Below are 26,272 nucleotides of genomic sequence, written 5' to 3'. Positions count from 1 at the left end.
TGAAAGTTTAGGCTTCGATTTCACCGAAGGAAAAAGCATCTGGCCAGACTATATCATCCCAAACATCCATAAAGGAATTAGGCAAAAACAGATTTATTGAGAATTATTGCAATGAGAACCGTTCAGCTGTAGCACCCTTTCGGTGCCTAGCTGCCATGCCACCCGAAGGAAGCACGAGGACTGGGATACTGCCAGGTTGCCCAAGCCTAGACAGGGGAGGTCGAGAGGCGGAGGTCGGGTTCGAACCACGGACATCCCGGTCAGTAAATTCGCGCTCTAACCACTTGGACCATCTCACCTTCGAATAGCAACGACCGAATAGTGGATATTCGTTATTGGGAGGTTAAAGTTATGATCGTTCCAATATATATTCGGACGGTCAGTGGACTCGCAACCTACCTCCAACCGACAGGATGGAATGCACTTCACAGTGCCAGTACCTGAACGGTCCAAATCAACTAAACTCTACTGCTGTGAAAGATGACGACACGGAGGATGCGTGGGACAGCATGACATAGCCACGTTCACGAGTGGGTCGCTCGAGCCAATCAAAGCTTCTCTAAATGACTCGAGCTACGTTTTTACTCCGTAAGAACGTTGAATGAATAAGATCCGTGTTAACCACTAATTTATGTGAGTAATTGATTCGGTCTTATCGCAAGCTATGCATTCACGGACTAGCACTGTCATCCTGAGCCATTTTTATAGGGAATTCATCATTCGTGGAGTTAGAATGAATCTATGGCAAAACGGTCACCTTAACAAAGTGGTGTGAAATCCAGCCGAAAAGGGTAAAACTAACTAAGGTTGAAAAACAAACAAGGGGACGTACTGTAGCAAAAAGTCCAACTTTTTTGTCTCCAAGGAAGACTCTCAGATAATTGACGAGTGTCGGAGTGTAGCCCCACATCACTTCTTCTGCAGTAAGTGTGATGAATGGCCCGTCATCTCCGAGGAGCCAGCCCATATTACTCGAGGTCATAGCCTATCAGAATGAGATAAATGGAGAGTGTGGGAAATGAATGAAAGTTTAGGCTTCGATTTCACCGAAGGAAAAAGCATCTGGCCAGACTATATCATCCCAAACATCCATAAAGGAATTAGGCAAAAACAGATTTATTGAGAATTATTGCAATGAGAACCGTTCAGCTGTAGCACCCTTTCGGTGCCTAGCTGCCATGCCGCATGAAAGAAGAACGAGGGCTGGGATACTGCCAGGTCGCCCAAGCCTAGACAGGGGAATTCGAGAGGCGGAGGTCGGATTCGAACCACGGACGTTCCAGTCAGCAAAATCGCGCTCTAACCACTTGGACCATCTCGCCCCTGGACCATCGAAAGGTATAACTTCCGTGTACGAGGTTGTGCTCTGACCTATGAAGGGCCGTTTCTTAAAAAATGCCCCACTGCATTGCCTATTATGAGCCAGGGGCTCATAACTCAACTCAAGAAATGGAAGCTCTGTCTTAAAGAACCAACTGTTTTCACTGGCTTCAACGATGGTGGCTAGAAAAAACGTCGCTGTCCGCAAACAGCTGTCACCGGTCGTACTCAGACTGAACTATATGAAGTAGATTCTTTTTACAGACTAGGGACATAGTGAAGCTGGTGTGGTGGAACACCATTTCCGTTGATATCGTCAATCGATTCCGCGCATCGTAACATTATCACAAGATCCCCGCGTCATTCCAAAAAGTCTTGGTCGTTCTGCATACGGTCGATTGCATTTGAGCTGTATACACCAGCCAGTCGTCACTTTGACGTATTCATGCAGGATAGTTGTCCTCGTTCAACAACACACCTAGCTGTTCGCTCATGGAAACATGACACAGTAACGCAGGAGCGTACGGATCTACTCCCAGGAGTTCCACGGACGAACATCAGTCGAACAGTCCAACGGTGAGGTATTCGATGGCGCTTGGAACAGAAATTGATTTCAGGGGGCTTTATTTTAGAAAGACCAAGATAGAAAAGGACAGCATGGTCACAACGATAATGTAAATCGGTAAGTTCTGACAAAAAAAGAATCAGTGTGTCCCCAGGATCTGACCCGCTAAATAGAGCTTGTGTTCTTATGTCTTATGTAGCGAGAGGATTGCTTCAATATAGACATTTCTTTCTAGGGTGGGCACCGGAAAGTAAATCGTCAATTTAATTGCTCATCAGAGTCAGATTCGAGTGGACGATTACGCTTTGACAGTAGTACGATCGTACGGACGTTTTCGATCGCATCCGCTATTTCAATGATGTCCTTGAAACCATATATAACTGGAACTGGTCAGCCAGTCGGTAGTGTTAGAAAGCAGTGAGAGACCCCTTGCAGCCGTTCAGTTGTAACCCCTTTCGGTGACTAGCTGCCATGCTGCCCGAAGGAAGCATGAGGGCTGAGATACTGCCAGATTGTCTAATCCTAGGACGAGACAATTCGGATGCCGGGGTTGGATTTGAAGCACACAACTTCCGATCAGTAAGTTCCGTTCAGTAAGTGTCAAACGATGCACGAAACTCGACATTTCTCACATGGCATCTTCATTTTGAGAGTTTTGCGGTCAGTCAAACAATTGCAGTGATATTTTTGTTGTTGATTGGCGTATGGATCACGATTGAGTCCTGGCCCCCATACAAAGTTCAAAAACTCGAAAAAATTCGGAAAATATGGTTGTTTCATAACAAAAGGTTTAGAAAAAGGTATCATTTGGTTGGACGGAAAGCACTCAGCATAGTGACATCTTAGTGGTAAGACAATGTGATTATTAAACTGCTAATTTGCGACCTGTGAGTGAACCTGACTGGAAAATTCCGACGAGCTGCTTGATTCAGGTACGCCTTGAGGCGGCTGACACTCAAAACCTGAAGGGTCAATGCACACCCACATGTTTACCCATTTCAAACTGTTTCATCCGCTTATCGCCCACATGCTTTCTGCTGTACTCGCTCTTATGAGGAGGATGAAACCCTCAAAGTTCGTGAATCCTGTTCTTCTCAACAGCATCACTTCACTGCTTCGTCAAGGATTCAACAATCACTAGAGGGAAATATTAGTTATATGTGTTACAGGACACTGTGTGGCAGGTATAACCGCTTACGACAATTCCGCGGTTCTGACAGCTGACGATTATGAGATGTAAGTCCAAAAGCCCGTTAGAACATGCGAAATAACACTAGTGGGCTTTTGGCTAGTAAATAGCAAGACACGTCGAGAATTACAACGCGGACCCACCTCAGGTGATCAGGGGCACAGCAAAGAGCTATCCCCTATTATATACGAGTGATAGGGGTTAGAAAAAAATATGCTGGTAATCACCGCGCACCGAAGTAGGGTGTACAGTTTGCTTCTTAGGCATCGGGGACGGAGAGTATAAGAAAATATGATCACATTCGAAAAGACACTCACGTACCAGGAAGTACAGATTGGGTGTATTGATTCGCACTGTGGATGGGTCGTTGATGGACTTTTCCCGGTCAAAATAGTAGAAAATACGATACTTGAAGCGGACCGTGTGCGACTCTGATCCATTACCAAACTGAACATCAAAACGTTCTCTTCTTTCTCTGCAACGGAAAACATTCAAATAGAGGGAGGGGGAAATAACCAGAGAATAGAGGTAGGTTACTACTCTAGGAATAGAAGCAGACATCACGTGTCTTGAAAACGGGAGTCCGCGTACATGTATGAAAGTCATTACCAGCAAAATCAGTTGAGCTGGTCATTGCAATCTACCTGGATGGAGACCCCGAGACCGGGAAGCTGTCAGAAATGGCTCAGTCGCGTCCCTAATGGAGATTGTGTATCCAAGCTATTGTCCTCAATGCATAGCTCTCCTCCTAGTCCCTCAATGAAAAGTCTACTGATAACCCTGTATTGACGCTACGGGCTCCACTGCGCAGCTAACTACCCACCTAGACGAATCATTGAACGAAACTGTGGGGGCTATGGCCATTGTACAAGCACGCGTTTGTTTCCTGTTAGAAAAAATCAGAAAGGTGACTTTTGGCGACAGAATGAAAAGTGGGTACGTGTGCGAAACGGGCTGAGAGCCGTCGCCACACATCATCCCTAGAGTTTTCCTCAAAAAGGCTGTAAATATACTTTTCTTTTCACGGAATGTAGCAATTGGTGAATGATATTAATCACCTGGTTCCAAACCCTCGGTTTGTTCTGCAGTGAGTGCTAACCAAAAAATGTTGTCTACATCAGCAAAGTTAATGTAAGCTACATGCAAACCTTTTCCCTTGCCTGTGCTATCCGGATTGGAGGGAATGAAGGGTAGATATAGTGCTGAACAGATACCTGGTTCCAACAGGCGATTTGATAAAATCGTTCAGCTGTATCACCCTTTCGGTGCTTAGCTGCCATGCCACACGAAGGAGGCACAAGGGCTGGGATACTCCTAGGTCGCCCAAGCCTAGACAGGGGAAGTCGAGAGGCAGAGGTCGGATTCGAACCACGAACCTTCCGGTCAGTAAATTCGCGCTCTAACCACTTGGTCCATCTCGCCCCGGTTTGATAAATACCACACGTTTCGCCCCCAACACACCCTCGGCACGACTTGAGCCGCGCAGTTCGACTGACGGCTAAGACTTTAGGGTTCGAACATTGGGTAATAAAGAGCTTGCAGAGTTTACTTCATCGCCCATGTGTAATCAACGCTCAGTTGTTGACGATGACACCTAGATATCAGAGTTGGAAATTGTTGTAATGAGAACTGTACTGGATCACATGCTTCAGACTGCTCACCAGGTGTTCTACTAAACGTCCGTGGAAGTTCTCGCAGCTTATGAAAAAGAATCTATACTGAGAGTGATAAAAAAACCGGTTTTGTGTGGTGAAAATTAGGCTTTAGATGGTATAAAAATGTGGTAATCTTGTATCTAGTTTTGTAGGCTACATGCAAATTCACGAAACAAACGTATGCTTCTGACCGGAATAATGATCCCAATCAAACGCAGGGAAGATTTTTCCAAAAGAAGTTATCTTGTACAATATCATTTGGTTCAAAAATTCTCTCCCCTTTGTGGAACAGATTATTTTACCAACCCACACTTATGAGTCGTCTTCCAGAGGCTTGCAAGTACTATTAAGCAACCGCCTCCATTCACGTAGTGCAGAAGGCTATGCTGTGTTCATCGTTTGCCAAACTTCTTTATTGGAACACGTAGTAAGCCAAGCACGTCTACCGCAACTGCCATTGAGAAATTACCATCGGCAAAGGTGAAGCTCACTGCGACCCAGAACATAGTATACCTCAAACTGGCGTCCCATTCTGGATAGGCATGTCAAAACAGTTATCTGGCTTAAACGGGTTCAGTACCCCACTTATGCAACAACAAAAATTATGAGAAATACACTCATTTGCAAATCAATTTGGTTTTCACAAGAGACTCAACTGAATTTCTCGTCCATGATATTCTACAACTGGATGTGCTGCATACAGGCCGCCTCATGTTTCAGTTGGCACGATATTCGAGGTATCGCAGTATATTTTCATAAAGGAGGCTACTCACAAGGTTGATGTCGAAGAGTTTTCAGCAACCTTGTGGGTAGTTTCCTTTATGAAAACAAAAATTATGCATATTTCGGGCTCTTTTCGCACAACCACGTGAAGGGTGGAAACGAGCCAGAGGCGGCCAAACAATGACTTCGCAGCCAAGTGTGAAAGCCATTACCAGCAAACTCAGCTGCGCTGGTAACTGCCGTCTTCCTGGATGGGGACCCCGAGACGGGCCACATCAATGGCTAAGGACATTGTCAGACGGCCCAGTCGCGCCCTCAATGGTGCTCGTGCATCCAAGCTATTGCCTTCAATGCGTAGCTCCCTTCCCAATACCCCCACTTGACAGTACTGGATTTATGCACCAATATATCATCTCCCGCCTGCAATGCGCAGCTACCTACCCGCCCCCCCCCCACATCATCGGTGAACGAAACTGCGGCAGCTACAACCACTGTACTACGAGTACGCAGTTATTACAGTTGACAATGATGATTTCGGGCTGGTAACGACTTCGATTGGAATAACAGTTGTGCGAATGTTTACCAAGTCTAACCGTTTTCAGTGGTCATGTAAACACATTTGTGAAAGATTTAGGGGAAAACGGACGCCAACAACCGTATTGAAAATTCAACATTCATGTGATAATCGGGTGACAGGATGGCAATAAAGAAGCAATTGTTTGAAAGCTAACCTGTACACATATGGCCCAACTTCTTGTAGATGAGGTCGCGCGCCGGCGAGAACCTCGGTTGGATTAGTCAAATTTAGTAGGTAAACACTAAAGTAGATTGGCACTGTAGGGACTAGCCAGCTTTCGTACACCGGTGAATTGGGAGAGATGGCAAGTTTCTGGAAAGACAAACAGGTAGTGGAAATGCAGGTGGTACTGAGGTGGGTAACTGGACAAAACACTACATATCGTACCTTCGAATTACGGACTGACTGCAGAAACTGTGTCGGAAGCCTATAACAGGACAAATCTATTCAATGTCAACATATTGCCGTGAGAGTAGGCACTTGCGTGGCCTGCCACGAAAAGTACTACATATTTTGTCGTAGAACGTTACCCACTCATTTGCCATGGCTGCGAGAACCAACCAGTAGAAGCACTAGTCCCGAAAACTTTCCAATTTATAACCATTATCCTTTCTCTCACCGCCGCCCTGCCTAGTTCATGTTTTCAGTCCGGCCACAATTTTAATCATGTGTGACGTCCGAATGGGGGAATTACCGTTTGATTAAACATCGAAATAGACTTCGACCTAGTGTTGCAGTATCACGTGAGAAGAGGTCGGTATAAAGCTGTTTGCCCAAAACATAGGACCTAGGCTTGGAACAGGCATCGAAAAAACGTACAGAGCGGGAAATTTTAATCTTCCTATCAAACTTGTCTTGAGCATGACGCAAAAGAACAATCTGCGGCGGTCTATCACCAGCTTCATTCGAATCATCGTGAAACGCATTATAGATTGGTCGTACGATGAGGCGATAGTCTGATCGTCTGAGTACTGCTCAGTTGGATTAATCCGAGGAATTAAAATGTCCAATTCCAGTACATTTGCAATGCACTAGGAGGACTCAACTGTTGCTCCTCTCGATGTTTCTCAGGTGGTATATCGAGCCCGGGCTTGAGTGCCTGTGGTAGACTGTTGGGGGGGGGGGTGTGTACTTCGAGTTCCGTCATTCGCCTCATACCATCAGTTCAACGAACTTCAGTCGTTGTGTTCATTAAGAAACACAGTAGTGTGTATGCAAATGCTATTGCATGTTTATGCGAATTTCTAAGTAAGCTTTATCATGTTGGAGTAGAAAACAGCGACTAACAGGACCGGTCGATAACAGCTACTCAAGAAAGATGGACGATGTAATTCAGTGCTTGTCTTTAAAATTTGAATTCATACCACTAAAACACAAACGGTCACGTTTCTAAGTGAAGAGAAATAAGTGTAGATAGCGACTGGGGCGGTCAACAACGGGAAGTAATCTATAAGGAAAATATTGTTCATACACTCATTTGAAAACTAATTTGGCTTTTCGACAGACTCACCTGGAACCCAGCTGAATCTCTCGTTTGTGATGTTCTCAGGCAACTGAATGTGCTGCACCAGGCCGCCTCATGTTTCAGTCGCTACGATATTCGAGATATCGCGACACCATGTGTATCTTTGTAATCTACTACTCATAAGGTTGCTACTACTACTCAACGGATTCCCAGCAACCCTATGAGTAGTGCATTATAAAAATATTGTTCATCTTGGATACATGGACAGACATCCATAAGAAAAACCAGAGCTTTGGAGATATTCTGACGATTACGCTGCAGTGGGTAGAGATGCAAGACCCACGAACTGAGATGGCGTTTAGTTTCGAAAAGCAGATAAAAAAAGGCGAAGACATCAGGTGATCTGAATGCATAGCAAGATCGTGATGAACCATGCAATGCGTCCAGGATTCACAGAAAGAATTTCTTTGAGCTGTTGTCTTCTTACCTGGGCGAGTAATGCGAGAAACAGGCGGTCGAAAATGAGCACCAAGATGAGCGTGAACAAGGCAATCACGATGAACAAAGCCGCAGCCACGATGAGAGTGATCCGTAGCGGTTTGGATCTAATGGTCATGATATGACGGGATGGAGTTGTTCAAATGGTTTGGAACACGCCGGGCAGAACGAATGGCCGATTAACAGATATGGAGCGAAAGACACTGAACTTCGGGCAAACCGCCAGATGCCCGAAATGCGCTCCGGCGCGTTCAGCTAAAATGAAGAACGAAAGTTATACTCCGACCCAACAGCAGTTCGATTCGAGAAAAATCGAGGTGAGTGGCATACAACATAATCCTTGATCGTCTACTAAATGAATCGGAACATGGTCTACGTACTACTGGGAAGTACACCGCCAATCTAGAGGTATCTACTTGGATTACACGAGCTGTGTGGATGAAACTTCACTATTAAACCCCTCAAATTATGTAAGCAGTCCATTATTCAAAAAATAAAAGTTTTTGTGTGTCAGTAATTCATATTGGCCAATGGCAAAATCCCACAGAATCTACCTCAGCATCACTCGTAGCATCCAGTTGCCATGGGACGGAAATGAATGCATGACACCCATACACAGTGATGGGAATTCGCAGACATTGCTCACGGTGAAGCTAGCAAAGCAGCTCAACCATTAAGCCACACAATCGCTAAATCGACGCACCAGGATGCATCACGAGACCAGACAGATGGTCAGTTGACTTCTATCCGGTTCCCGAGCTCCGCATTTGGCTTGAAAACATTTTTTCTATAATCGGGAGATACGACGACTTCCTCAACCAACAAAACTTCCATCAACTTTCCAATACATTGCTGAATTCGTGTTTCTAACCAAGCAACGGAAAGGCATGAATGTCTATTGCTACTCAAAAAAGACAAACAATCGAGACCTTATCTGTTTATTCTGGTGTTTGCGCCAAAGCAAGGCGCTGATAGTTACCGTGATGATAAAATCAAGAAACCAATCAGTCACGTTGGTCGAGTAGAAACTCAGTGGAAAAGGAAATTGGAACAAAAATCGATCCCCGACATCTTTGGGAAGAGGTATGAAAGAAACGCACCAACCGATACTGCGTAGACGTCATTGGCGAAGTTCAGGATCGGAAAGGGTCTGATAGGAATACACCCACGTAGCTGATCACAAGGAAAATTAATAGAGGACGAAAATATAAAAACGGGGTCAATGGGAGGGTCATGACAACAGTGCATCAAAAAGGGCAAGGAAAGTGCCCGGGATAAACCAGAAAAACTCTCGGAGTGATGAATGAGGCCTGTGACAGTGCAAACTTGGCAAGGACGAATCAACTAACTCTGACCGTTTGTTCGTGGATCAGATAAGCATTCTTCATAGTAATCTAGTTCAAAAGAGGAGAAATCGTCCTGGTGTACAACAAAATGATGATGACGATAATGACGATTCATATAGTGGAAACCGGGGAGAATGAGAGAGAGAGAGAGAGAAAAAAAAACGTTTGTTCGTGGATCAGATAAGCATTCTTCATAGTAATCTAGTTCAAAAGAGGAGAAATCGTCCTGGTGTACAACAAAATGATGATGACGATAATGACGATTCATATAGTGGAAACCGGGGAGAATGAGAGAGAGAGAGAGAGAGAAAAAAGCGACGCTACCGTGGTTCTCTCTATACACAAAAACACGGGAAAGGAAAGCCCATGGGCGAAAGTAGCAACAACGAGAAAAACCGGGTTATGTTGGTGGGAGCGTGTGTCGTGGCGATCATCATGGAATGCAACGCCGGACAAACAACAGACTGGTACCTCGCCTGAATGAAAGATCGTTTGTTGTTAGTCTCATTTGGATGTTGTTGTTGTTGTTTGGTCGGGTTTCCTTCCAACCGTACGTACACGCCCCCCCCCCGCACATTCAAAGTCAGTCGTCCCCAGGATGCACAGGACAGACCGGTCTTCGTTTGAACCAGGAATCAATGCATCTGTTAACCAAACGATATAACAGCTGTGAGTTTACACTGATACCAATGTGATTCACTTTGAAAGAAGATACCGGGCGTTTCCGAATGAGAAAGTCAACAAGCATATAGGCAACATCTTACGATCGGGCGTTTACACTATTAGGCTAGGGCTTTGTTTGTGAGTTGGGCATGAAAACCTCCTACATCACAATCCACTGGTCTGTGTGGCCCCCGGTCGGCAATCAGATTATGCCAGAGGGATGAATTGCAAAAACACACATCCTGTTTGTTTTGTAAGCCAACATTGACGGATTGGTGAGTGTTGGTCACTAGTAGATACTTACCCGTAGTGGGTGACGGGATAATTATGGTGAGACACGATACGATTGTCCGCTGATTCGAGAAACTTAGTAATAACGTATGCGTGAAAAGACGAAGATTGGGTTAGGATTTCAGATTCCGACCTGCCGCTGATTTCGTAACTTTAGAGGTATTCTTGTGTAGCGCGATACGGTATGATATGGACATATACGTTCGTAACCGCAGCAATGCAGTGGATGAAATTGGACTGGTACACATAGATAAAAGTTCCGTTCTTTGATGCAAAAAGGTCTCGAAGGAAGACTCGTTTATATCAATGAGCTTTTGTGGCGAGGATATCGCACTGGCTGTTGGACAACAACAACAAACCAAAATCCATAACGAATTCGATCACACATGGCGAAAGACGACTGATTTCAGATGCATTTAAACCAGTTATTGCAACTGGCCACAAAACCCCCCATCATATCACAGCTTGTGGCCCAGCTGTAGCACCCTTTCGGTGCCTAGTTGCCATGTCACCAGAAGGTTGCACGATAGCTGGGATACTGCCAGGTCGCCCAAGCCTAGACAGAGGAAGTCGAAAGGCAGAGGTCGGGTTCGAACCACGAACCTTCCAGTCAGTAAATTCGCACTCTAACCACTTGGGCCGTCTCGTCTAGCAACAGTAGAAGCTATTCGATCAGCTGATCTCCGGCTATTCTTAAATTTTTTATTATTGTTTATAATGTCTATTCAAAAATGGAATCGCTCAGCTGTGGCAACCTTCCGTGCCAAGCTGTCATGTCGACCGAAGGAAGTAGGGGGGCTGGGATACTGACAGGTTGCCCAAGCATATAAAGAATAAGTCGAGAGGCAGAGGTCGGGTTCGAACCACGGTCAGTAAATTCGCGCCCTCAGCACTGAACCATCTTGCCCCATAACAGCTACGGCGTACAGCCAATGGTCCAGGCGTTAAACATTGGTCCACGATAATAACCTTAGACAGAAATCCTGAAAGGATCCATGAAATTCAATCTGATCGGTTGGATAGATGCTTCAACTAGTACATTCTACTCGCAGTCATTTGAAGGCATGAAAGTCTTGGCAACAGACTATTTCCCACTGCATATGGACATCACTCAAAAGTGGACATGTTTTCTAGTCGGAACGGACCATTTACGGTTTGACTGCGTTCAAAACCCCCAACTGAGCCTTCCGATACTTAGGCTATCTGAGAGGTGTGCGAAATACTGTAGTCAGAATCGTATATTTTTCAAAGGCATTTAACCCACTGAATGTATGCGTAACTCTAGTGATACGGATGACCGATTTCTAGTTAGCTTGTAGCAGTTTCCATCACTTTATCAGGATTAACTCAGTCGACGGACTAGACATTGGGAATTTGACTGATGCCAAGAAAACATTGAAAAAAATAATGCGAGGAACAGTGGAAGTTTTTGCATCCAATCAGTAATTGAAACAAAATATTTGAATAGTAGGCCAACAGAACTAAATCCATTAGGTAAGCGCGTTTTAAAACTGGGATGCTTATATTCGTTTTCGAAAAAGTTTGGTGACAATCGGTAGATTTATTGCTGGACAACGTCTCACTTTTGACACAAAAGCTTCGTCTGGCCAATTGACCAGGTTCCGAGTTTGGTCGAGATTTAAGGCGGAAGGAGAACCAACACGACCAAAGGTCACAGTATCCCTCTTACACACAACCATCTTAGCACTAGCTCATCCACAAAGACGGACAAAAGGCTCAAATGAGGTTCCAGAGGGACTATCGAATGAACCGAACCAGAACTTGACCCTAGGCTGGACCCAAACACATTCCATCGACCCACCACTTGTTCAATCACCCTAACACACCAAAATCCCTTGGCCGATACCCAACAGAGATTTAGCTTGACTTAGCTGATTGGTTCTCCTTCCACCTTAAATCTCGACCAAACTCGGAACCTAGTCCCTTGGTCAGACGAAGCTCTTGTGTCAAAAGCGAAAAATTGCCCAGCAATAAATCTAGCGATTGCCACCAAACTTTTTGGAAAATGATGACTGCTGAATCGGTTCCAAGTATTTTTCACCTGATTGAAATGCTTACAGTTTAGAGCATCACCGATTTGGGACCACAGGAGTGCGGGAGGACGGACGTACTTTTTGTGGTACACGCACAGACATTGTAGCCGCGCGATCAAGTCACCCTCAGCCAAATCCTCCAAACAGATTGCACACTCTCCCGTGTTCTGTGTGAGACGGTCCACTTTGAGGAGAAAAGAAAGGGGATAAATCACACATGAGGTTCAGAATGTGAATATAGGCGCTCAGCTGATAACCAAGAGGGGAAAATGTTTTGTTTCAGCTTGGTTGGGACTTTTATTGTTCGCAAGTTGACAAGTTATGCTACGCACTCGCAACACGGCAGCTGCCGCTCACTGAATGTGGAAAACGCGGACTACCAATTCAGCTTGACCAGGCTCTTCTGCTTTCTTCGGGTGGCATAAATACTAAGCACTGAGAAGGTGTTATACATCTGAACGATTAAGCACTTAGCCTAACACTGTTGAAGAATGTAAACAAGTCACCACGAGGTCCCCATCGAATGACCAAAACCGTGTCGTTAACGTAATCCCATCAGATACGTGGTGGATATTCAGATAATCAATCAACCTTACACTCTAAACATTCCAGGAAAGTATTCTCTAAGGGTTTTCTATGATTCCCCGCAGTAATCTGATACCAACCGGCATTGGATATTTTGCAAGACAGTCGAATAAATGAGGAAAAGACCCATCATTGATTGACTTTGTGTATAGACTCCTATTTTGATTACGCATGAGTGTGGACGATGACAAGGCTGCCGCACGATAGGCCCAACAACGAGTGATGTTCAACAAATACATTCATTTACATACTGAGCGGTTTTCACGGCAGCCTCAACTGAATTCCTCGTTTATGGTGCTTCTCAAATGAATGTGCTGCACAAAGGCCGTCTTGTGTTTCAGTTGGTACGACATTCGACATTTCCTAATATGCTTTTTCATGAAGGAAACTACTCATACGGTTGTTGAAAACTCTTCGACAGCCCACGACCAGGTTCGCCCTCCTTAGGGCTCATCAGATAGTTTACTTTGTGAAAAAAGATACTGCGATATCTCGTACCGAATGAAATATGAGGCAATCTTCGTCCAGCACGTTCAGTTGAAGAATACCATGAACGAGAGATCGAGTTGAGTGCCCCGCGAAATCCCAGCTGATATACAAACCAGTGTACTTGTCAAAATCTGTCCAATTGGGGTTCAAATAGAACATCAAGAGGGTGACGGAAACTCAGGGAACCACGCCTAACCTTGTGAGCTCCAAGAAGGGCAAAACCGGTCGTGGGATGTCGAACAGTTTTCAGCAACCTCGTAGGTGGTTGCGCTTTATCTGACGGCCCTTAGTGTCATGGGTATCCGAAGTTTATGCTAGTACCACACCTGCCTGTAGTTGATTAGAAAAACACGTCTTGAGGGTATTGGTACCATTTTGGCACTCGTTTTGCAGATTCTGGCGCACTGCATTCATACCATCATTGGAATGACAATACTCTTTGACTAGCGCGACATCTACTGTGATGCACATTTGGTATATGCGCGTATATTCCACGTTCCTGCACACAATTTTGACCGGTCATGGCCGGTACTGTTTACACGGTGGTGTGTGCTCCGTGGCTAATGACAGCGCCAAACGCGGTTGTTTCATGCATACTGTTCTGCGCCTGTTGTGTACCTACCAGCATCTTAGGGGACTGTACCGAAGATTTTGTGGGTAAGGAGGACAGATCAATATTTCCGTAGTGAAATTCTTCATATCCTCACAATTATTAATTCATCCACGGCCTGACAAGCTTTCGGTCCCATAGGAACGGGGTCTGTATTCCCGGTGTCCCCCCACACACCTATTTCCTATTCCTTCTGTAAATTTGAAAAATCAACCTCAAAATTATTGATGGTGCATTCCTAGTTCGATCAAACGGAACAAATAAAACGATTCTGGTCGGCTAAGGTATACTCTATCAATGACCCCAAGAAAGTTTAGTAGTAAAGGTGCGCAATTATTGACCGGGAGGCTCGTGGTTCGAAATCAACCGCGGTATCTCCATAGATTCCGCCTAGGCTTCGTTCACCTTATACCCTTTTGTTGCCTAACTGCCATTCCACCAGAAGCACGAAGACTGGGATACTGCCAAGTTGTCCAAGCCTAGACAGAGAGTCAAGAAGCAGAGGTCGGGTTCGAAACACAAACCTTCCAGTCAGTAAATTCGCGCTCTAACCACTGAGCCTGGCGAAGAAACACAATGCTAACTGCAGTTCATTGTAAATCCAGGTTTCAATCACCGTGGGTGGCTTTAATCCGGAGTAAAGTACTCGAAATCACAAAGGATAAACTAACCATTGGATTGGTAGCTATAGACAAAATCGATAACTTCCGAAGCTTTCAGTGACCCTAAGTAGATCTCGCCGTCAGCTTACGTTACAATGCTGGCTGAACCAACTAAACGGTTTGGAAATCCCTTTAGTTAGCAAGTTTCTAGGCTCTTTAGGGCTAGGGCTGGTGAGTTCAACGAAGCAACTTGAGTGTCACCACATCTGCGAGCTACACTGAGCAATACTCCGGGCGATGTGCGAACAGCAGTTGAGCGCGCACACGGTGGAAAAGAGAGAGGCACAATCGATTACATTATCGGATTGTGTAAACACGACGCAGGGAAAGTTAGGCGATGTTTCAGCTGTAGCATCCTTTCGGTGCCTAGCTGCCGGGCCACACGAAAGAGGCATGATAGCTGGGATATTGCCAGCTCGCCCAAGCTTAGACAGGGGAAGTCGAAAGGCAGAGGTCGGGTTCGAACCACGGGCCTTCCGGTGAGTAAATTCGCGCTCTAACCACTTGGTTCAACTCGCCCCGATCTAGTGAGTTCCTTGAGCGGCAACATTTGAACATGTCGCAATGCAGTGTAAGCATTATTGCGTTATTTCGGAGTAGTATGTTTGAGCTATTCCTACAGAATTCGGTTGATTGTTATTGGGCGCGTTGTTACCTGAGGAAAATCCTCACAATGGATTACAAGGTGATACCGGTGTTCTGGAATTCGATTGCAAGGTAGCCTACTCTGTGGAGCTTTTAGTACGTTTTTGAATAGAGTTGATCGCATCTTGACAACGGAAGCTAACGCATTAATCAATTCCAATAATTCAGTCTTGATAACTTTGAAAAATCAGGTGTACGGGACGAAAAGTGAGCAAAAATTGAGGAGAAAAAGGCATTTCTGAACAGCTCGGAATGACCTGATGACCTCTAAAAGTGCGTTCACGTTTGCGAAGGCACAGACGTTAAAAAAAACAATGTGCTCGTCTATGTGTCATAGAGAACAAAGTTCAATGAGTAATCTCAATCGAGTGTGAAGGGCTCAATAAATAGGATTGATAAACTGCTTAAGCGTAGAATTTTCAGGATGTTGTCGGATTTCAACGAGTTAAGCGTTGATTTCTACAGGAAATAGGGAAGAACGGCATACAATTCTGCTAGTGACCACTAAAAGTAAGACAATATCTCTTAACCTCTATTGTGACTGATCAAACTTTCGATAACTTACCGTTATACGTGGCACGGACGGCTGAAACACAGAGGGTACGGAAAAACGCATGGTCAGTCTGTGATCCATTTGACTACCCAGGAACTTAGTAAACAATGCGTCTGAACAACCGATAAGGGATTGAGGAACGAATCCACGGCAGACGTCAGCCACACTATCCTACCTTTATTGACACCAAGCCAGCCAATCACAGACGGGTTTGACCGATAGCCAATCAAAGTCGGCCTCATAAGGGTGTAAGTGCGACAGACAGACAGACGCCGCGGTAGCAATAGCGTCTACACTGCGCACCCCGAACACTGCCACTCAGTGGGGGCATCCGAATGCAGTCAAACGTGAACATGAAGGATACCTACCATAGCTTTGTTCCATCTGATTTCCACAGTCTGGATGAGTTCAAGATGCAAAATTGGTCTTCAAAAATATGATCACTCCAGGAATGGGATCCATGAAAATTATTCCTGTTGAGAATCGATCACTCACACCAGAAGTGTTCTCTGCACGAGTTTTACTAATCGACTAGGAATGCGCAGAGTTCACCTGATCATCAATCCCACCTAAGGATCGGGCAACTCTGGTTCACACATCGCAGCTGTGTGCAAATACCGCGACTTTAATGTCATTCTAGTTGCTTTCGATACTGAATCTTAGTTGGATTAGTTCGCGCCACAACATGCCAAAACATTTGCCTGGGAAAAAGTTTGGAAAACAGTTCGTACATCCCCAAAGTCTTCTCAAGTGATCACCTCTCGATCGCTCCGAAACGTTTTCTGACTGACTGACTGCTGATATACGAAGCAAGGTTGATCCAACTTCAGAGGAGCCCGGAGGAGGGGTGAGCCGAGAGTGGGCAGGTTAAGAGCTCTCACCACATGCGCTGTGCCGTTCTTTAATCCAACCTATAATGTTCATCACTCATCCCATAAAACGCAGAGGAGATATCATGATCGAAAATAGTCAGCAGCGAAAGTGAGCTCCAAGCTGGGACGAAATGCATAACAAGTGGACACCCCGGTCTTTACGCATCGATTAGACCAGCTATCGCCTCCAACACGTAGTCATCTACCCCACCGTCCTAAATCATCGGCGAACGAAACCATTATCCGGCAAGTACGTGGCTTTTTACAACTGATGATGAGGATGAGGAATTAGTAGCTACCTAGGGCGCACACATTCTATGTCCGTATCATTGTTGACAGGAAAAAGCAGCGTAGAACACAACGATCTCACCACACTATACAGGCATCCGACACAAGGAAAACGCTAGACTGTGAAGTGGAGAATCAAATAAAGTAGGAAACGTAATTTATTTCGACACAGCACAAGCAAGCCTGCGAGCCCAACTTTCCCGGTATTCATTGAGACAAGATACACAGAACTGTGTGGAAATATTTGCGACTCACATACAATTGTTGGATGCTGTTCAACAGGTAATCTAGGTAAAAAAAACTACTCACAAGAACCATGCGGATCTATAATTGTAAACTTATGTAGGGGCCTAGGAAACCACTCCGACTGTGTTTTTCAGCCTGCAGTGTTGTCTGGCACAAGCGTTACTTGAGATTTCACTTGAAAGACATAAAACTTGGGACAGGTTTCAGAACTCGTTCGAAATATACTCTCTTATCCTTCAACAAAGAGGACGAGCTTTTATGTGTAGTTCTGATTGAAATGGTTCTAGTCACCGTAACACCAGGAATCTAAAGACATTTCAAGTTACGTCCATTCCATCATCAATAAAAAATAAATGTGGAAACAATGACCACTACTTCAGGGAGAGCTTCCAGAGAGTTCTTCACTCCTTGTCCAACGCCCACAAGTTCAGGAACAAGCGAACAACAACAAAATGCATTTTGCCCACCGACTTATAGAGAACTTTCGATTTGGAAAGGGAGTGACTTCTTACCAGATCTGCTTCAGATCATAAACAATGCATTCCTTGAAACGATTGACTTATGTGATGTAAATACCGGGGGTCCTATTATCCAAAGCAGACTTATTCCAGATGCCTTCCTGGTCTTGCTAATCATTATATCCATTCTTATGAAATCAGTGTGATTATACAACAATGCCGTATCTGGAATCCTTATTGTCCGAGAAAAGCACTTTAAGTTTGAAAAAAAAATCAATTATTGAAAACGGTTATACCTATACTGGGCTCGTGAATTCTACGTAAACTTCCGGTGACGTTCCAATGACGTTGGATTTCGTCTTCAAAAAATATCTCTGGTTTGAAGTACGTATCGATCGCCAGTCTGTGTTCATTATTTCAAACAAGTGTAAGCAAGAAATTCAGTTGAGTCCCCCGTGAAAACCAAATTAATATGCAAATAAGTGCATCTGTCGGAAATCAACGTGTACACTCATCTGCATACCAAATTGGTTTTGACACGAAACTCAGCTGGAACCCTCTCTCGTTTATCACGCGCAAATCAATCTTCCTCGGTTAAGAGCAGAATCTTCAGAACACGAACCAATCGAGGACAAAGTGTTCATCTCGCTTTTAAATAATATGCAGTGAATGCTACTCAGAAATACTCAGCGAAAATAAGCGTATTAAACCGAATGTCAAAAAAGCGTGTGAAAAAGTTCACTCGAATGAATTTTAGTTCGATGCGAGCACCAAAAATCCGTTTCCGCTATAAAGAGAAGAGTAAATATGCTGAATCTGACTCGGAGAGACGCACGGAACCTTACTCTTAAGCTATCGGAGATCGTTTACGAACTTGCTACGCTTAAGTTGGTTGCCCTGTTGGGAGGCCTAACGTGATGAGAGTCGATCTAAGAGAGTGTGAAAAGCTACAAAACTGTGTTAAGTTCAGTTGTGATAGGTGTGATAGTTTTTTGCGGGCTAATACCACACCCACAGTAAGTGTCACAAATCCCAAAGGGGAAATGCACCGAGGCCCCATTTCTCTGCTTCCCTTCATTCTATACATGCCTCCGTTCGCAAGTTTTCACCTTCCGCAATATAGCTACCGACAAACAGCAATTATAAACGCGTATAGGTCCATCCTGAATCCATCCCATTTATGGAGAATCAGGAAAACAGTGAAAGCGAAAGCCACAATTAAAAAGAGTACATATAGAGGACAAAAGATGTACAATACTACGGGCACTACGGACATTTTGCTGACGACATGATAATTCAACATCTTCATTCAGCTGTAGCACCCTTTCGGTGCCTAACTGCCATGCCACCCGAAGGTTGCATGAGGGCTGGGATACTGCCAGGTTGCCCAAGCCTAGACAGGGGAAGTCGAGAGGCAGAGGTCGGGTTCGAACCACGGACCTTCCGGTCAGTAAATTGGCGCTCCAATCACTTGGGCCATCTCGCCCACAGTTCAACATCTTGGTATCCTTCGACATCACAGAGGGCAAGAACTCCTAAGAGAAGCTGGATCACAACCACCAATAACGAATAATCGAATATTTAGGCAGAGGAGGAGGACTAAGAACTTGGGTATATTCATCCTGCAACGCCAGTGCACCGATGCCCCAAAGACAGACACCCTCTGTTCCACAGCAATGGTTTCTTACGAGTTTCTTGTCAGACGCCGGAATTCCCCTAGAGTCTGCAATTTTTTCCCCTACAGGAATGGCTCTGTCAACGAATAAAATCAGCAAACGGGGTACGGTAAATGATCCGAACTCCTGAATCCAAAAATTATTGAGCACGAACCCAAGTAACCTTCAGCAGGCACCGTAACGTTCTGTGGATGGGTACGGGAGTGGGTACATTCGAATGAATGAACGATGCACTCTGTCGCTTGAATGCGACGATCACCATCGGGAGAATTTCGACTCCTAAAGGCTCGCCGCGAAACGATGTGGTGGAAATTGCGAACCGACAGGCACAGCGACACTTATGAAAGGGAGGTAGTGGATAATGTGCTCTTCAGCGGTGAAAACAGGCTTACTGCTTGCGACCTGGATACCTGGGGTTTCTACGGGCATCATTTGACCAAAATCGATGCAGGTGTGGGTCAAACGTCATGCGACAAGCCCTGGATGGGGTGAGTTGGTTATTCTGGAGGAGAGGCAAGATACAACCGCCATCATTAGCCTGGAACGGTCCATACTGCCGCTGACACTGCCTTCAATTAAGTAATAAAACAGGTGCCCAACAGTCCCTTATGTAACCCAAGAATATAACGTAACCACTAATTGTATTTCGTTCATATTATGTCTAGAATGAAAGCGCGTTAGTATGGCGTTGGCACGAAGAATACGGAGCCGCACACAAAAACTTCGTAGCAATATGGAACTCTACCACGGAAGAAAGCGCTGTATCCATCCTCAAGGGGGGTCGGAGTAAAGTTCTTACCTAAAATCAGTCAAAAGTGGCTCCCAAGGGATGATTGACCAAACCTACGCGCAACTTACCACGGATCACACCAAAGCGCTGAACGTTTACTCGATTTTGTCACGACCGTTTACCACGAGGCTTTCTACCCACTAATTTGTTGAGTTTTTGTTGAGGTGTTCCGGTTTGCCTCCACATAAGTTTTGTTATCAGTGTACCAAATCTGGTCATGGAATCTCGTATTCATGACTGAAACCCGAGGCATTCACACAAAATTCGTGACGTGGTGCACGTACATGCACAAACATACACAGAAGACCGACGAGCGAACATCATAAGCTTTGTTCAAAACACATAGATCAGCCAGTTGGGTATTGACACAAAGGTTTGACGACTGGTGTGGAAAGGTGGTCGATACCACCTCAGTGGCGTGATCATGCGTCCAAGGTCACGTCACAGACCGATGGACATGGAGACAGGCGAGTCAGTGGACAGGATAGGCCTGACACCCGCTTACACACGCACAATCAGACCAAAGGATGATAATGACAGCGATTAGAAACCAACACTGTGGCGGTTAAGATAAACGGTGTGTACCATCCTCGAATAACAACATTGCTATTCACGAAACTGTAAAACGAAACTCAACGAAAGAGAAGCCAGTTTATTTTCAGTGCGAGTCGGGATGCAACGTAAGAAAAGACGTTCGGAGACGCAAGTCAGGCCGATAACGTAGAGTGTAAAAAACTTCCGAAACGTGATTGCGGGAAGATAGAGGCACAAAGTTCTGTTCATATTTCGTAACATACATTCATATGGATTGTAGTCCAAAGTGAGTTACCCATGTTGCGTAATCCACGGCCCAAAATCCGAGTCTCGCTCACTGCTATCCCTAGTGGATGATTGAAAATGAACATCGTCAAGCCTAGTGCTTTCTTCCTGGTGCAACTTGGAGAATTCTCGTCTGTATATTTCGTGTTATAAATTATACCAGGTTTTTAAGGAAAATATTGACAAAAACCGTACGGAGGCTTGGCAGGAATATGAAAATGTCCCACTAGCAACTTCAGAAAGCGTTACAAAAGTGAGATACTCTCTGGATCATCTTAGACATCTTTAGACTGCTATCGGGAAGTCAACATGAAGAATGTGTAATCGACGAGTTCACAAACAACTCACGTAACTGACCTACGGATTATCACATCTTACTTCACTACACGGAGTTTTGACTCCAAACTTTTCACAAAACTCACGTAACTATTCGGCAGCAAATACAAGCGGCTGGTTATGGTGGAGGGACATGTGCCAGACATGCTGAATGTTGTGCCCAATGATTTTCAAACAAGAAGATATTCAGCGAAATACACTCATTTGCAAGCTAATTTGGTCTTTCGAGAGACTCGTCTGGAACCCAGCTGAATCTCTCGTTTGTGATGTTTCCAGGCAACTGAATGTGCTGCACCAGGCCGCCCCATGTTTCAGTCGTTACGATATTTGAGAAATCACGATACATGTACATTTGTAATGCACTAGTCATAAGGTTGCTGAAAATTCGTCGACAGTCCACGACCGGTTTCGCCCTTTTTGGGGCTCATCAGGTAGTACTTACCAGCGATTACAAGCCACTGATAAAACACTGCATACACCTCTAGCATGACAGGTTAGGTAGCAGAACTTCGAATTCAGCCTAATGATAACCACAAGTAAATGAAACCGACTAGGTCGACTTACGACTTCACCAAACTCAATGATGGTTACGATGACAGATAAGTGTTCCAGGTGTTTGCTTGCCGGTTGAATAAAACAAACGAGAAAACCTCAGACTGTACTACATTGGCCTTAGCTAAGCGTGAACCCCCAAGAATAGAGCTCTCCTGGAAGCGAACGATACTTCCAAACCGCACACTGCTTACCGTAGAAGCGCGAAGCAAACACTGCTCCGCAGGAAAAAAAACTGGCATTTACTGGCTGGTTATCAACTCCTGTGAAGAGTGCTGATTTCAGTGACATCACTTTAAACCGACAGTGCTTCCAGGAACGACGTTGGCCACTGATAAACTATAACCAGCTGTGCGCCGCAAACCAACAGTCAATGATGCGCTTTTGGCTCACGCGACCTGTCAGCGAGATGAAAATCATGGCCTAGACAGAGCAGAGCACGAGACTGCATCAAGACACTGATTCAGTCAGCCACGGGGAGTAAAGGTGATGCACCGCGGAGAATCTGATATGAGTTTACGTGATGATCCAGGTGACAGGAATTAGAGGCAAACGACTACGGCGTGGTTGCCATGGCCGAAATAGTGGCAAATTGTGGTATGAAACAGTGCCAAACAACACAGTATGTCATAAGAAATAAAGGTGATTGATCTTGGAATAGTTCTATTCCCGGTGCAGATTAGGGAAACCAAATTTTATGCGATGCAAAATCTAAAATAACCGACAGACGAGGTGATTCGGGTGGGGTCCGAACTGCTGTTAGGAGCTCCAGCGACGGTAGTCTCCATTAAGAGTCTAACATGGAAATAAATCAAGCGCCTGTAGATAAAACGAAAGTTCTGGACTTTCGTAGGAAGGGCACAACCGCACCTTGGTATTAATCAGACCTTCCGTTCGGATGAGCAATAGGATGTTTGGCGGCTAAAAGTATTTTAGAAGTGCTGGTGAATCCAACTTATGACTTTGTCCTGCTAAGCTCAACCATCATGCGCTGACAATCCAATAAACACTCCACAGCTGGTCTTTTTTGGTTGGCAAAGCACTCTTAGTTCGCATCGCTGAAACATCAAAGTACGTCAAAAACCGTGTCCTTTGATAAAGGAACTAAAAGTTACGGGCACTATGGGGAGATGTGCGTTAGTGCGAACCCTGATCAATTCACCGGGGCCAACCTAGAGTTTGGATAGTCAGTTACATTCTTTCATAAAGTACTTAACTGGTTGCTAAAGTGGTCAGGCTTGGGGAGGAGGGAGATTTTTCGTCTATTGAAAAGTGGTCTCTCATCTGGAGAGGCCGTATTGGAGATCATTGCACACTGTTGTGTTGATTTATCCAAAAGGTATTTTTGTTTATCCAAAAGGACTCATGTTTCTGGATGGGATCCATGTGGCTCGCCTTGTACTTGGTTAGAAACTCTACAGAATACGGCAGGTAACCGGTCCCATAGAAGAGCACCCCTAGTCAGGGTTTGTTTGGTGCTGTAAGGTTGAGTGACATTTACAGACGGGGTTGGTACCCACTGATGGTGCCTTACTTCGATGTCATGTAAAAATACGTTCGTACGTATCTTGTTCTTGATCCTTCCCCATAGGAACGAATGGCCAATTCTAAAAAATCCCCGCCAATGCTCTTCCACCCGCGTCTTTCGTTGCGGCTGCATGGCAATTAAACACCAGTATTTATTGCTAGTATTGTAGTCGATATTGATTATCGCGGAGATGAACGGACTCATTTATCCGTCTCGCTGCGACACAGGTTCTGAGTGTCAGCTGACCGTAAGCTCCGCTCGGTGAACCATTTCCTGCTAGCTTGTGGAACAAGGCACTCGAGACCGACCGTGGTGGTTTGACGAAAGGCGCACAGTGTTTATACTACTCGCAAAACTCCAGTAGCACGAAACTGCAGCAATGAGTAATCACCTGCACGGTTGGGCTGACCAGACGAAGCTAAGTGAAAATCAAGGCAGGTTGTTCGCCAAAAATGCGTATGGGTCGTGAACAACTAGTATGCGCGCTGAGATATGGACCGTACATTTTTAGGGATCTTTGATTGTGTATATAGTCCTGCGCTTCGCTAAACCTCTTCAGGGAATTCAACTCTACAACGCTAGACGTGTACATTTGATTGTAGTTTTCCGTTGACAAATAACTCCATACATCAAAATAAAGCCGCATGTATCGTTCACTATCAGAGTACGAGTGAATAATCCATCGTGATGCGATACGGATATATAGAAGTCCTGGTTAGCTCCACAGTTGAATTTAGACAACGGGCCCTGAGTGCGTTAATTAGATTAAAACGAGATCTGTCCTAGGATTTTATCTCTAAAGTGGTCTTGCACGAGTACTCGCTTACTACAACCTGCGCAGTCTTTGGTGTACCCTGACAGTTTTGAAAATATGGAACCTTTGTGTGATTTGTCGATACTGCGCGTGAAATGAACCCACCAAATTAGTTTGTCATCGTAATCCAAACAGGANGCAGGAATAATACTTCACTAGTAGTGCGCAGCTTTACTGTTTCCGTAGTATTGCAGTCTAGCAGAAGCCGAATAAACCTTCCTCGAGCGTTCGATGGAAAAATTCATTTTGTTTGGCGTTGTCACAGGATGGTTGATCTTAAACGTGCGTTCGTACAACCAGCAACATGGGCCATCCACGAAACAATGAAGCACAAGCGGCTGGCTCATCTTCGTGAACGTAAAAAATGGCGGATTCTATATGCATTGTGGTCATAACTCGACGAGCATGTGTAATCAATTCTGCAAGTACAGTTTGCTGTGGCTTTCACCTTGGAGGGCGGAGTGAGACACTAGTTTCAAGTGAATCGATATTGAACTATATCGTGAAAGTGCCGGAAATGACAGAAAAGTACGGAAAAATGGCACGATGATAAGATGACGAAGATCATCTGAGTACCGTCACTGAAAAGCTTTTTAATACTAACAGGTCTGCTCAAGCAGCAAACGCGTGACTAAACTCAACAATGAAAATGAACAGGAAAGAGGCGTGGTCCTCGACTACTGTGATCATTTTGAGGTATATGAGCATCCAAACGATCAGTCAGACGATGTGCACAAAAACTCAGCACGAACGCCACGGACGTTGATTAGCCGCCAGGCGCACGAGAGGAAGGTCACGGGAACCTGACTCTAGAGACTAGACCGTGGCAACAACAGTGTACACTGTCTATTATTGCGTGAGTGTTGGAGCATTTGAACAGAAATTCATGAAGCCATTCAGAGACACCATTTGGGTTTAATTGACTACAAGGTTTCTGAAAATTTGTTTTTCTGCTTTTACAGTAACTACTAGTGTAACGGCGTATACTACTGTTGAAATCTCGTCCTGTAAGTGAAGCCAATCTATGCTGAAAAGCCGAGAAGCTTCTCGGCTTTTCAGCATAGATTGGCTTCACTTACAGGACGAAATCTCCATAAAAATCCCAAATCTCCTCACACTACCAACTACTGTTGAAGCATGCAAGTAGCCAGATGCCCAAGCTCCGGCCCCAAATCCGATGGAAGGTAAAGGTTACTACGGAAATTATGGAAAAACTTTGGGGTGTTTGTTTATTATTGTTTAGTATACAATGAACGCCCAGGAAAGTTGAAAAAGACGCTTGAGAATGTTCACTTTTCAAAAACTCTGTGCAGATGAGATGTTCGTGTTCGCTACAAAACAACTTCACAGCGAAAGACGCCTCTCCTACCACTAGCATATCCTAGTGGAGCAAACCAAGTAGGGTAACGACCGCCTGATGAAAAAAGCCTGAGAATAGTCAAGAGATATGTGAGTCACAAGGTAGGCCTTTCAAACTGTCCCTAAAGCGTCAGCCTCACTAAGGCTTTACTAATCATAGGGCTCACGTTACATACCCAGCTGAATGAAGTAGAGAGGTGAAGATGAATTTCTTTAAAAAAGACGTGGATGAACTCCACATTCAATCCACTGAAGGCGAGAAAAGCAGGCATCTACCGTTTTCCTTTACAAAGCAGATCGATACTAATGGTTGCTTCACTAAGGGATGGTAACGGACTGATCCAATTCTGGAAGAGTGCACTGTCACAATCATCAGTATCGACAGCATGACATCAGTGTTCAACACCGATGCTTCGCTGCCGTACAACCATGACTTATATGAAAGCCTTATTGTAAACAAAAGAATAAAGGTGGATGGGGGAGGGACTAAGTGCTAGCTTAACACAATCATTCCGAGGTGCCTACACCTCCAAACACCCGTTCAGGAAATCTGGATAGAAACTGACAACAAGAACGCCACTGACATCGGTTGGCAGCCATATCTTGTAGTGTCTCCAACCAGGCACAGTGAGGATCACGCGGTC

General features: G+C 44.9%; 2 protein-coding genes across 2 annotated transcripts in view; one reads left to right on the top strand and one right to left on the bottom strand.

Moving 5' to 3' along the window:
* T265_09677 (hypothetical protein) overlaps positions 1 to 26,272 on the bottom strand; it is a gene marked incomplete at both ends in the record, with an annotated part of 80,807 nt that overhangs the window by 32,058 nt on the left and 22,477 nt on the right. The window contains 6 exons of the mRNA XM_009175832.1: positions 833 to 985; positions 3,396 to 3,549; positions 6,184 to 6,341; positions 7,982 to 8,099; positions 12,425 to 12,530; positions 15,903 to 15,923. Of these exons, the coding sequence (XP_009174096.1) occupies positions 833 to 985; positions 3,396 to 3,549; positions 6,184 to 6,341; positions 7,982 to 8,099; positions 12,425 to 12,530; positions 15,903 to 15,923 (710 nt within the window). The remainder of the gene's footprint in view (positions 1 to 832; positions 986 to 3,395; positions 3,550 to 6,183; positions 6,342 to 7,981; positions 8,100 to 12,424; positions 12,531 to 15,902; positions 15,924 to 26,272) is intronic.
* Positions 21,720 to 26,018, top strand: T265_09676 (hypothetical protein; the record flags this gene model as incomplete). Its single annotated transcript, XM_009175831.1, has 2 exons — positions 21,720 to 21,809; positions 25,884 to 26,018. The coding sequence occupies 2 exons, from the start codon at positions 21,720 to 21,722 to the stop codon at positions 26,016 to 26,018; spliced, it is 225 nt and encodes a 74-aa protein (XP_009174095.1).

This window comes from Opisthorchis viverrini (genome assembly GCF_000715545.1).
Source record: "Opisthorchis viverrini unplaced genomic scaffold opera_v5_297, whole genome shotgun sequence".
Lineage (NCBI taxonomy): Eukaryota > Metazoa > Platyhelminthes > Trematoda > Opisthorchiida > Opisthorchiidae > Opisthorchis > Opisthorchis viverrini.
The sequence above is the reverse complement of the archived record's forward strand: the minus strand, read 5'-3'. Positions and strand labels throughout refer to the sequence as shown.